The sequence below is a fragment of the Cardiocondyla obscurior genome, linkage group LG16 (genome assembly GCF_019399895.1).
Source record: "Cardiocondyla obscurior isolate alpha-2009 linkage group LG16, Cobs3.1, whole genome shotgun sequence".
In the NCBI taxonomy this organism is placed as follows: domain Eukaryota; kingdom Metazoa; phylum Arthropoda; class Insecta; order Hymenoptera; family Formicidae; genus Cardiocondyla; species Cardiocondyla obscurior.
In genome coordinates, this window is record NC_091879.1 from 4,835,503 (window position 1) to 4,849,459 (window position 13,957).

The following is a 13,957-nucleotide window of genomic DNA, read 5'->3' on the forward strand; positions in this document are numbered from 1 at the left end:
GAAAATAACGCATTAATCGCTAAAGACAAATTTAAATCAAGTAATAAATATGTTAAGCAAAACCAGCGGGATTCTAAAAACAAATTAAAGTTATCAGAAAAATGTTTTAAATGCAATAAAGTAGGACACCGAGCAGCGGACTGCAGAAGCAAAAAGAGGCAGACATACAAAGCAAACACGGAGGATGCAATGTTTGCGGCCGTACTCTCCTTGGAAGCGCATCACTCAAATGAATGGTGTCTGTACAGCGGAGCCACGCGTCACATGCGCAATGATCCGAAGAAGTTTTTTCAACTAACTGAAGACGCTGTTACACCGGGGTACGGTGCGGTTGCGGGTCCGTTCGCCGGAACGTGTACCACACCATTGAGAGGAGTCGGGTGTGGAGTATTGATAAAGATGTTCTGTTAGCAATGCTTTGTACTTATTTATTTCTTCGTTGATACACTTGACACGCGTCACGTTTCTCCTGATAGGTGTGCCCGCGACGGCTTCCAAGCCGTCGCTCATATACTCAGCCGAGTTGCAACCTCAGCGAGTTTCGGCCGCGGTGGTTGACCGGAGAGGTTCGTCAACCGCGCGGCCTTATATTAATTGTTAAATGTAAGTTTATTTCCTTATTTCGACATCGGGCGATAATCCCGAGGTCCTTGCCCGATGTCGAAAACGCAAGGTATTTCCGGAATGGTTTGCAACCAGAGCGCATTCTTCGAAGTGCAGCTCAGGTTACAACAACGCGGACTGCCAAGTATTTACTGCAACCAACCAAAGCATGAGGCCAGCCAGAACGGGCACAGTAAAGCTAAGTGTGAAATCCAAAGGAAACGCCGTAAGCCATCTAAAATTACAAGATACTATATTAGTTCCCAAAATCTGAAATAATTTGCTATCGATCTCTTGCATGACGGACAATGATTATACCGTTGTATTTACAAAAGACTTTGCAGAGGTCAAGCGCAAAAATGGAACTGTAGCAATTAGGGCAAAAAAGCAGGGTCATCTATACGTCACGAGCCCCGCATATACGGATGCGAACACTGCCACCGCACTGGATTCTACCACGGAAGATACGAAACAGCTTAGATGGCACGAGAGATATGGACATCTGAATTATCAGGACCTCAATAAGCAGAAACGAAAAGACATGGTCCAAAATATGAGCATGGAGTTCATACGAGAAAAATTAATCTGCAAAATATGCGACAAAGCGAAGATCCATCAATTACCGTATACCGAGTCAACGAGCCGCTCCAAGGAAAAACTCGGACTAATACATTCAGACATTTGCGGCCCATTTAATGTCGAATCCATAAGAGAAGCGAAGTATTTCGCAACATTAATAGACTACCACACAAGATATACGCAAGTGGTCATGCTAAAGAAGCGCTCAGACATTCTGAACGCCTTCAAGATCTATAAGAAAAGAGTCGAAAGAGAAACCGGTTGCCCGATCAAAAAGATCCGCACTGACAACGCTAAGGAATATGTATCAAGGGAATTTACTGGATATCTCGAAACCAAAGACATTGGGCGACAATTAAGTGTGAAATACATCCCACAACAAAACGGGATCGCCGAGAGAGCAAATCGAACTCTTGTGGAAATGGTTCGCTGCATTCTGCTACAATCAAAACTACCGAACAGCCTATAGGGCAAAGCGAAAAACACAGCCACGTTTATAAGAAATAGATGCCTATCAAAAAAACTTGGGAACATGACACCAACGGAAGCATGGACTGTCACGAAACCATACGTGGGTTTCATGCGCATCTTTGGAAGCAAAGTAATTGCCTTGAACAAAGAAAATAAACGCAATAAATTAGAACTTAAAGGAGAAGAATACATTCTAGACGGATATTCCCAAGAATTAAAGGCTTACCGCCTTTGGAAGCCAAAGACTAGAAAAGTTATTAAACGAAGAGACGTGCGTTTTCATGAAAAATTAAGCAGAGAAAACAGCCGAACCAACAATTACTTTGAAGCACCTACGGATATCCTGGGAACCATCGAGCAACACACGAAGAAGGAAACACCGCATTCAACTGTCTCCAAGACTGAAAAGCAGGACGTTGAAGAAGACAACACGGAAGATTATGCGACCTCATTAAAAACGGAACCCTTCGAAAATGAAGAAATACGAAGCACTTACAAGAGAGGGCCTGGACAATCTCGAGTCCAGCGAACCGGTTGGCCAGGAAGACCGAGGAAATTATTCCATGACGCAGCTAATTTTACCTACAAAAAGGCTCTCGACGAACCAGACAGCGTAGAAGACATCTACAGTAGGGAAGATAAGAATTTATGACTAGCATCAATGGAAAATGAATATAATTCGCTCATGCAGAATAATACTTGGACACTTGTGGAACGTCCAAAAGACGCCAAAGTTCTATCCAATAGATGGGTATTCAAGCTAAAACGCAAGCAAAACGGAGAAATTGACCGATATAAAGCAAAATTAGTAGTACGCTGAAATGAGCACAAAAAGAAATAGACTTCGGCGGTCTTTTCACCCGTATCGAGATATGAAACCATTCGCACCTTTTTAACTGCAAGTGTTCAAAACCAAATTCATGTACACCATATGGATGTTATCTCCGCATACGTCCAAGGAGACCTGTCCACAACTATCTACATAAACCAACCTGAAGATCTTGAAATCAAGAGTCAAGAGGACAAAGTGTGCTCTCTACAACGGCCACTTTATGGCCTGAAGCAATTTGGCCGTGAATGGTACAGGAAACTGGATACTTACCTGTCAAACATCGGCATAAAAAAAATTCAAACAAATCCGTGTGTGTACAGTCACCGGCAATAATGGCCTGTCGCACTGCGGCGACGGCGGCTCCCGTACGTGAGGTGGGGTAGTGTGCGTGAGGCTTCACCGCGGATCGCGTACGTGAGGCGTGGAACGCCGAAAGGAGCGAGAGGACGGGGGAAAATTTGGTGGGGGGCGTTCTCATGCTCTCTCTCGCTCGCGATCCGTAAGTGTGAGAGAGAAAGCATGAGTGAACGCTAAGGAATTATTAAAGGCGCACCTTCGCTCTCTCTCTTGCACGCGTTCGTGTTTGAGAAAGACAATTTCTTTCTCAAGACAGAAAACGAAAATTATTTCAAATTTAAATTATACGTAATGTAAAAATATATATTTAAAATATAAGTAACATGAGTATTTAATTTCGATTGTTAAAAGTCGCGAAATGTCTTAAAGTATACGCTAGAATTAATAGCGTACTCTCGCGATATACTTCTATCCTTGTCTACCCGTATAAACACGAACGCGTGCAAGAGAGAGAGCGAAGGTGCGCCTTTAATAATTCCTTAGCGTTCACTCATGCTTTCTCTCTCACACTCACGGATCGCGAGCGAGAGAGAGCATGAAAACGCCCCCCACCAAATTTTCCCCCGTCCTCTCGCTCCTTTCGGCGTTCCGCGCCTCACGTACGCGATCCGCTGTGAGGCCTCAGGCACACTACCCCACCTCACGCACGGGAGCCGCCGTCGCCGCAGTGCGACAGGCCATTATTGCCGGTGACTGTGCGTGGGCAGTGACGCAAAAAGCGACGTAATAATTATCGTTTACGTCGACGACTTATTAATAGGTTCGCGTGATATTCATAAATTAAATGAGAGAAAACGACAAATGCAGCAGATGTTCAGAATGAACGACTTAGGCCCTTTAAGTCCGTGATGGAAATAACGACAATCGAGAACTCGTTAAATTATTTACTTATGCGACATTCATCTTGCTAAAACAAACACCTAGAGCGTAAACATAGAACGTGACGGCTCCACAGAAAAAATTAAACGTACTCAAACTAGATACATCAATGACTTACTCGCAAAATTTGAAATGCAAGATAGCAAACCAGCAGCAACCCCCATCGAACAAGGCATCAAAATCATCAAAGAAGTTCGATCAAAAAAAAAAAATTCTCAGAAATGCAAAATAAGCTGTACAGGGAATTTATCGGCTGACTAATCTATTTAGCCAACGCTGCTCGTCCCGACTTGACATTCACCGCAAGCATACTATGCCGATTCTGCTCTCAACCTGGAATACCACATTGGAAACTAGCGAAATGAGCCCTACGCTATTTTAAGGAAATTGCGAATCTAGGTATTATTTACAAGACGAACAGCAATAAATTACACGCATACGTCGACGCCGACTGGGGCAGCGACATCGACGATCGAAGATCTTTTACGGGAAGTGTCATGATTCTAGCAAAAGGACCAATCAGCTGGCACGCAAGGAAACAACGTTCTGTGGCATTATCAACCATAGAGGCCAAATACATAGGATTGTTTAAGATCACGAGAGAAACTATTTACTTAAAAGGATTGCGACATATAAAACTATCAAATTGTATAGATACTTGTACCACAATTTATTGCGATAATCAAGGCGTGATTGTATTAAGCAAGGATTCCGTACATCATTGTAAGAGTAAACATATTGACTTAAGATACCATTTTGTTAAAGAAGTCCAGGAATAGGGCGAAATCAAAATCATTTACACGAGTACAGACTCAATGACAGCGGATATACTTACCAAACCTTTGTCGACAATTAAACATTACAACTGTATGAGACAATTAAATCTAGTGAGTACGTCGATAGGAGGGGTGTCAGAAATAAAGTCTTAAATCGACGCACTCCGGTTCTTTTGGTAGTTATCTTTTAGATTCTCTTTGCTTGCCGGTGAGTCACACGTATCGATATTTGCGCTACGTGACTTCTCGACTATTCTCTTTTGCGACGCTATTCATATTATTTATTCTATTGATTCATTCTGTTCCGACCGCTCTACTAAGACGGACGTATCTTATTAAATAAAGACAATTATATTATTACTGCGCAAATTCTACGGCTTTCTATTAACGAACCTTCTAACAGGTGGAAATCTTATTATTATTATTGAGCGTATTAACTTGATTAAATCGTTCTTATAATGAGAAGCTTTACGCATATAGATTAAACAAAAAAATAAAAAATTTTTTAGTTGCGGCTCAAAAATCATTTTTACGGAAATAATGTATTTTTATATGTAGAGGTTTTTCACTTTTCTTCATACAACTCGGAAACTATTGAAGATATCAAAAAAAGTTGTATACAAAAGTTTTATGATAGAAACACCTCCGTTTAACTGCAATAATAAAATTAAAAAAAATATTAATTTTTTGTAATTTTATAAACAATTTTGTTAAAAAACTTTTTTTATCTAATTCTGTTACTGCAGTTAAATATAGTTGTTTTTACTATAAACTTTTGTATAAAACTTTTTTTGATGTCTTAAATAGTTTTCGAGTTATATTAAAAAAAGCAAAAAACCCTTTTATTGGTAAAGGGTGGTTTAACTCCTTAAAAGTAAAATTTGGCACAACCAAAAAATAGTTTTGTGTTACAAATGAACTACTCTACATGCACACAAAGTATCATTTAAATTTTCGGGTTGCCTAACCTTCTTTGTCAGTTCAAATTTAAAAAAAAATTTGCAAAAAAATTATTTAACTAGAGCTTTGTACAGGACTTCACAAGAAATTAATTTGGACGATCCGCAACCTGCACGTCAACAACATGTAATATAAATAAAACTGCTGGTACATCGGTTGCTACACAGCAACCTCAGGCATCAATTGCTGTACTAGAGCATGTACAGATATATATAATATTTATATACATATTTATAATATTTTATATATAAAATAATTCCTATTTTGTACATTGAAAATAATTCTCGTTTATTTAATTAGAAACACGAGTCACCGAATATGACACAAATATTAAAAAAATTAAAGAAAGTAAAAAATTTGCCAACAAGTAACACAAATGTAACAAATTTAGGACAATTTCAAAGATTCGACATAAGAGACCAAGAAGATGAACAAAATTACGGACGAGGATGTGGAAGTAGACGGGGTCGGGAACAAGGACGAGTAAGAGGAAAAGGAAGAGGAAGAGGTTGCGGAAGAAATAATATACATATACATATAGGAAACATTTACATTTTTAAATATTAAAAAAAATTGAATTATGACACGCAATATACAAATGTACGGTTTCTGTTCAAAGATTTGAATTTGGTAATTAATTATGTCACCGCCGCGGGGGCAGCACCTCGTGGCCGATCGCCGGCGACGGATTGATATCGATCTGTCGTTCGATAATTGCCTCCGATTCTCGAAAACATTGTAACGATAGCGTTCTGAGTGTCGCGTAGTTTGGCCAGATGAAGGCTCGCCGGAGCCAGGGTTCGTGCGGGCTATGACGGAGCTCGGTAGTTCGGTTTTTAGTTGCGGCCTGGGCCGACGTGAGCGCCCATTGGGAGACCGAAGTTGCTCGGGCTGACCCGAAGAGCAGCGATCGAGAGCGCCCGACCGCGGCGATGCCGGTGACTGGTTGTTGCGCGGCGGATCCGTTGCCGGACGAGAGCGCCCGTCCGGGGGATCGTGTTTTGGCACAATGTGCCCTTAAATCTGCGGCAGTTGGGAGCGCCCGACCGCGGCGGTGTCGTCGGCGGCGTGCCGCACGGCAGATCCTTAAGCCCGGACGGGAGCGCCCGTCCAGGGGATTTCGGTGGTCCGGGCTAGCCGGGGGCGCCGGCGGTGTCCGGTCGCCTCAGTGGTGGAGCCTCGGAAGCGCCCGAGGTCTCCAGGAACCTGAGTTATAATCTGCCTTGGGAGCGCCCAAGGCAGCGGAAGACTCTCACCAGGAGCGCCCGAGTCGGAGAGTATACGAGAGGCTTCGGGAGCGCCCAAAGCCTTTAGGAGCTGGAGGATGTGATCGGTACTAGGATTCGAATCAGACAAGGTACTTGCTCTGACACTAGCTCGGCTTATATAGCCGCCGAAATAAGAGTGGGGAAGCTCCCACTCTTACCTCGGCGGCGCGCACTCTCGTCGGGCCAGTGGTCGCCCGACGAACCTCTATGGCGCGTCCGGTGCTGCCTGGGCCGGTGTTCGCCCATTAGTGGCGAAGCCTAAGCCCTCGCCACAGCGTTGCCGGCTCGAGACTTCTCAGTCTTCGTTCAGCTGTGCCAAGCATCGCCTCGTGTGCAACAACGTGCAATGTGCTTCTCTTCGAATTATTATTCATCGTGCAACTCATCATAAAACTCAACGCTTTGTCTTCAGTGCAACTCATCCAGAGCATCCTCGCCGTGTGCAACACGCCAAGAATCTTCTGGAAGACATCACCCTGCAGCATGAGGCGTGTTGAACCTCGTGCTCAGTAGCTCACCAGATTTCGCAGCGTGTGATCTCACGATTAATATAATTGTGACTCAGTTCAACTCAGTGCAGACTTTCGAAGACAATTAAACAGACTATTTCAATCAAGACTAACTCACTGGCAAAACTCATTGTATAGACTCAGTGTCGATCTCATCTAACGGCCACGTGCTCAACGCGTGTCTCCGCGTAGTTCGCGCATATGAAGGACTAACACCCGCCTTTTCGTGTTAAATAAAACCGGCTACGACCGCGAAACATCCCCGCGGCGTTAATTGTAAAACATCTTATTGTAATAAATCATCATTTTTTATACAGTTTCACTATGACAAAATACACATGACGACGGTTTCACTGAGAATTTTACATGTATTATAAACACATATAAATAAAAAATCGATTAATGAATAAATCGCTTTATTTCACCAAGACTGAATAAGAGTATGAACGCTTCGAATTAGGTGCTCCTTCCGATCGCTCAAAAAGCTATGTAAAAAGCCCATACTGCGCGCGGTCACCAAGAGTGAACTTGGTTTAAAAAATTAGATGCTCGTTTACAAACGGTACCAAAACGTTCGCAATTTAACCCAGAATAAGAATACGTAGACCTCGAATTAGGTGCTTTTTCTGATCGCTCAAAAAATTAACAAATACATTATCATACTAGGACAGGAGATGGAATACCACAGAAGTGGAGGGAAGGAACGATTGTACCAATTGTTAAAAAAGGAAATGGTGAGAAAGTAGAAGATTACAGGGGAATAACATTGGCACAGACAGCGTATAAAGTATATGCAGCGGTATTGGCGGAAAGATTAAAGAATGATGTAGAAGAAAAAAATATTTTGCCAGAGAGTCAAGCGGGTTTTAGAAAAGAGATGGGAACAATAGATCAAGTATATATTTTGAACTACCTCATTAACAAAAAGATTGAAGAAAAAGAAGGAAAAATGATAATTACCTTTATAGACATAAAAGCGGCTTTTGATTCAGTGGACAGAGATAAATTGATAAGTGCCATGAGGAAGAGAAGGGTAAGAGAGGGTCTGGTGGATAGATGCGAGGAAATTTTGGAAGAAACAATAAGTAAAGTCAAAATTGGTAAAAAGAAACGGAAAAAATTTTGGACAGATAAAGGGGTAAGACAAGGATGTCCTTTGAGCCCAAGCTTGTTTACGTTATTGATTGCAGACTTAGATGACGAATTGGAAAAAGGGAGATGGGGAGGGGAAAGAGTCAAAGGGGAAAAATTGTATTCGTTATGGTATGCGGATGATATTGCTATAATGGCAGAAAGTGAAGCAGGAATGATTGGGATGTTAAAGAACTTAGAAAAATATGCAGATGAAAAGGGACTGGAAATAAATGTGAATAAAACAAAAATAATAAGGTGTCGTATAAAAGGACGGAGATGGAAAAAGATGACATGGAAATGGAAGGGAAAAGAGATAGAAGAGGTAAAAAGTTTCAAGTATCTGGGTTATGTTATGATGGCAAACGGAAAGCAAAAAGAACAAGTGAGAGACAGATGTAAGAAAGCGGCAGCAGTAATGGGAAGGGTATGGAGTATTGGAAAAAGAAGATTTGGAAGAGATTGGTCAAAGAGAGTTTGGTTGTTTGATAAATTGGTGTGGTCGGTTGCGAGTTATGGAGTAGAGATTTGGGGATGGAAGGAAAGAAACGAAATAGAAAGTACGCAAGAAAGATTTTTAAGATGGGTACTTGGAGTTAAAAGATATGTGCCGGGCTACATGGTGAGATAAGAATTGCAGAAAGAAAAGTTAAAAGGCATAATGGGTAGAAGAGCATGGGAATATGAGAAAAGGCTGGAGAGTGGTAAAGGAGGTACATTACCAAAATGGTGTTGGGAAGAAATGGAAGAAAGAGCGAGAAATGTAAAGGTGAAAAGAAAATGGGAATTGGAAAGAAAGGATTTTTTTGCAGGACTAGGGTGGGAAGTGGAGGAAATAGAAGAAATGAGAATGAGAGATGAAATGAGGGGGGAGGAAATGGTTGAAAGAGAAAAAAGTTTACAAAGAGAAGAGAGATGGAGGAAGATTGGAAACGCAAGATTTAATAAAATATATGGAAGAATAAAAGGGAAAGGAATACCGAGTTATTTGAAAAAGGGATGGAAGGAAGAAAGATGGAAAAGAATTGCAAAGTTTAGACTTGGGAATGATATGAGAGGAAATTTGTACTAGAGTGATGAGGAAAATAAGAAATGTAGAATTTGTAAATGGGAAGAAGAGACGTGGGAGCATATATGGACACAATGTACAAACTGGGGGGATAAAAGGGGATGGGAAGAAGCGGTAGAAGATATTTTAAGTGAGGATGGGAAGGGGAAATCGTGGTTAAAAATGTTGGAAGAGGTAAGGGAAGAGGCGAGTGTGTATGGATGTAAAAATGGTAATTATGCATAAAAGGGTCATCCTCTTCAATGTCGATGACCTTGACATATGTTGTAGAAATCACTTTTCTGAGTGATCTTGACCACTTTTTAGAGGTCGGCCCTTCCTCGTTAAAAAAATATTTACTAAGAAAGTTTCAAAAATATGGCAGGTATTTATGGTATTGAGATCGGTATAAAAGACTATATTTACATTTTAAAAGAAGGTAAATAAATTTTTATTTATAATTTTATAAAATTTATAATTTTCTCCACAATAAAAAATGACAGACAGAAGGTTCGGCTCCCCTGCGGGGAGCCTCACGATTGTTAAAAATAAACTAACCCATCCCATTGTAATTGATGTGTGAATCTTGATACGCTTGGACAGTTATTAACCTACGTAAAACTTAAAATGCAAAGAATATTTTTTTTGTATATCTGAAGCAGTTTGATTTCTTTGCATTTTAAGTTCTACGTGGGTTAATAACTGTTCAAGCGTATCAAAATTTACACATTAATTACAATGAAATGGGTTAGGTTAGTTTTAACAATCGTGAGGCTTCCCGCAGGGGAGCCGAACCTTTTGTCTGTCATTTTTTATTATGGAGAAAATTATAAATTTTATAAAATTAAAAATTAAAATTTATTTACCTTTTTTCAAAATGTAAATATAGTTTTTTATACCGATCTCAATACCATAAATACCTGCCATATTTTTGAAATTTTCTTAGTGAATATTTTTTTAACGAAGAGAGGCCGACCTCTAAAAAGTGGTCAAAGTCACTCAGGAAGGTGACCTCTACAACATATGTCAAAGTCATCGAAATCGAAGAGGATGACCTTTTTATGCATAATTACCGTAAAAATGATAGAAGTTTAAAGGTATGAAAGAAGAAGCACCGGAAGTGGAAGTCCTGAAATGAATGAGAAAAGTATGAATGGTATTAGGATGGTCTCTCTCTCTCTCTCTCTCTCTCTCTCTCTCTCTCTCTCTCTCTCTCTCTCTCTCTCTCTCTCTCTCTCTCTCTCCCTCTCCCTCTCCCTCTCCCTCTCCCTCTCCCTCTCCCTCTCCCTCTCCCTCTCCCTCTCCCTCTCCCTCTCCCTCTCCCTCTCCCTCTCCCTCTCCCTCTCCCTCTCCCTCTCCCTCTCCCTCTCCCTCTCCCTCTCCTCTCTCCCTCTCCCTCTCCCTCTCCCTCTCCCTCTCCCTCTCCTCTCCCTCTCCCTCTCCCTCTCCTCTCCCTCTCCCTCTCCCTCTCCCTCTCCCTCTCCCTCTCTCTCTCTCTCTCTCTCTCTCTCTCTCTCTCTCTCTCTCTCGCGATAAAGAATATATTTAGTTACGTTTGTTTGTTGTATTTTTGTAGTTTATGTAGTTTATGTAGTTATTAATGTTTTAATTATGAGATTTGATTTGTTTGTAACCGGAGCGGAGGTCCGGGTGTACCCCGCAAGGGAAATAAACGCCATATATATATATATATATATATATATATATATATATATATATATATATATATATATATATATACAGGGTGTTAACGCAACATACACATCAGTATGTCGGGTTGCCCATCAACCTATCGACAGGGGCGAGTTACTAATTTATCGACACTATCAACAAATCAAGTTACCGAAATACTGCAGAATGCTGATCCATCTTTCCGGCGGGAGGGAGATTAAGTTTTGGCCACTCTAATATAATGTCAAATGTAAAATTTATAGCATAATAGGTATTGTATTAAATATTATACAGTTTAAATAACAAAAATTAAAATACGGGAAAACAACACATATAATAATTTTAATTATAAACATATAATAAACGGTATTGTTTATAACATATAAAACATAAACATATTTATACTTATAATAAATGTTCGATGTGACCACCGTTTTTTTCCAAACATATCGCCACTCTTCGCATAAAATTTTCCCTTACTTGTTTTAATGTGCGAGGAATAATTTCAGAACACGCGTCGCGAATTCTCTGTTTTAATTCTTCAGCATTTTCTGGTTCATTTTTATACACTTTATTTTTTAAATAACCCCACGCAAAAAAGTCCAGTGGCGTGAGATCCGGAGAGCGTGGTGGCCACTCCTGAGGACCATAAAGCCCGATCCATTTTTCGGAAAATTTTTCTCTTAAAATATTCCTTGCCAAACGAGAAGTGTGAGCGGGATGTCCATCTTGCTGGAATCTCATTTCTAGTCTTTGTGCCAATGGCACATCTTCCAGAAGGTCGTTGAGCCGATTCAGAAGGAACTCTGAATAATATTCAGCATTTACATAGCCTTGAATAAATTCAGGACCAATTACATGATCTCCTATAATTCCGAGCCACACATTAACAGTCCATCTGTCTTGAATGTTTATTTCTTTAATACAACGGGGATTGTTCTCTGCATAATGGTGCTCGTTTTGCCGGTTTATGTACCCATTTTTTCTAAAAACGGCTTCATCAGTCCATAAAATATTTTTTAAGAATGGATCATTTTCGGCATCATTAAAATTTACCTGCGAATTATAAATTGGAGTCTAGTTAGTACGAAGCTGATGGCACCCGTACAACACGCACGCTTGAAAAACGTTTTAAAAATATCTGTACAGTCTAAAAGACATCTTAAAAACATTTTTTACAAGTTTAATGTTTTATCGATAGTAATAAACAATAATAATTACGTTTAGTATATTGTAACAACAGAATAGCAAATAATTTTTTAAACAAACTTACATGGTTAATGATCCATTCACAAAAATTTAATCTTTGGTCCATATCTTCAAGTGTAAGTTTCTGAGAAGTATGCCGTTTAAATGGATGCATATTTAACGAATATTTTATAGTTTTATGCACGGCAACATAGAACATATTTAAGTCCCTAGCAATTGCTCTCGTACTTGTATGAGGATTTGTCACAACAGCCTCTTGGACAGCACCGATAACTTCCCGATTTCTTTTTGGAACATGAATGGGCCTGCGGGATTTGTAAAACTGGCCATTTGTTTTTGATCTCTCACAGAGACGGTGGAAAAATCCGTTGTCTACACGACGTCTGTCCGGGAATCTATTTGCGTACAGAGCAGCCGCTTGCCTCTGATTTCGTTGGCACTCACCATAAATCAGTATTATATCGGTTAATTCCTCATACGAGTATTTTTCCATTGTAATTTCTCAAAAGTTAATGAGACCGACCGTGTATGTTAACGCGACTTGTGTGACATGCACGCTTCGTTTTGATGTTAACTTTTTTAAAATGAAAGATAAACGGCATTACAATTCTCAGAAGTGGCCACCACGCTCTCCGAATCTTACGCCACTAGATTTTTTCGAGTGGGGTTCTTTTAAAAAATGATGTGTATAAAACTGAATCAAAACATGCCGAAGTACTAAAAAATAGAATTTGCGACGCATGTACCGAAATCATCTTCGCATACTGAGACGAGTGAGGGAAAATTTTATGCGTAGAATGGCGATATATTTTCCCGTATTTTAATTTTTGTTACTTAAACCTTATATTATATAATATAATACCTATCATGCTATAAATTTTACATTTAATATTATATTAAAGTAACCAAAACTTAATCTCTCTCCCGCCGGAAAAAGGGATCAGCATTTTGCAGTATTTCGGTAACTCGATTTGTAGATAGTGTCGATAAATTAGTAGCCCGCCCCTGTCGATAGGTTGATAGGCAACCCGACATACTGATGTGTATGTTGCGTTAACACCCTGTATACAGAGTGTCCCAAACATACGTAAACAAACTTTTAGAGTAGATAGAACGTTTAAAAAGAAAACGAAAAGTCCTATACTGTTTTCTAAAATTCTTACTCGTTTTCAATAAAAAAATTTATATACGCGCGAGAGCGACAAGGAAGCGTGGATTGAGTAGGCACGCGATAAACAGCGGCGAGTATCGCTTAAAGAGAATGGGCGAAACTAGCGCGTAGCGAGCGAGACAAGGAGACAACGCGCGAGCGAGACGATGCGACGACACACGAGCGAAATGAAGCGACAACGCGCGCTGTCGCTTCGTCTCGCTCGTAGCGCGCTGACTCCGCCCATCGCTTTTAAGATATACTCGCCGCTGTCTATCGCGCGCTCACTCAGGCCACGCTTTCTTGTCGCTCTTGCGTGTATAAAAATTAATTTTTTTATTGAAAACGAGTAAGAATTTCAGAAAACGGTATAGGACTTTTCGTTTTCTTTTTAGACGTTCTATCTACCCTAAAAGTTTGTTTACGTATGTTTGGGACACCCTGTATATATACAGGGTGTCCGAAATATTATTAGCAATATTAAAACTGTGGGTAGGAAGTCAGATTTGGAGAC

General features: G+C 40.3%; 1 protein-coding gene across 1 annotated transcript; it reads right to left on the reverse strand.

Annotated features, from left to right (window-relative positions):
- Positions 1-11,489: 11,489 nt before the first annotated feature.
- LOC139109095 (histone-lysine N-methyltransferase SETMAR-like) lies at positions 11,490-12,786 on the reverse strand. Its single transcript, XM_070667909.1, has 2 exons — positions 12,358-12,786; positions 11,490-12,140 (listed from the first exon to the last, which is right to left on the reverse strand). Exons 1-2 carry the CDS (start codon positions 12,784-12,786, stop codon positions 11,490-11,492), a joined length of 1,080 nt encoding a protein of 359 aa, XP_070524010.1.
- Positions 12,787-13,957: the final 1,171 nt, after the last annotated feature.

What these genes read in the sequence shown, in the direction of transcription:
- LOC139109095 (XM_070667909.1), bottom strand. Translation starts at nt 12,786, where the DNA reads ATGGAAAAATACTCGTATGAGGAATTAACCGATATAATACTGATTTAT. An exon ending in GTGAATGGATCATTAACCAT is followed by an intron (nt 12,141 to 12,357) that starts GTAAGTTTGTTT and finishes TATAATTCGCAG; the next exon opens with GTAAATTTTAATGATGCCGA.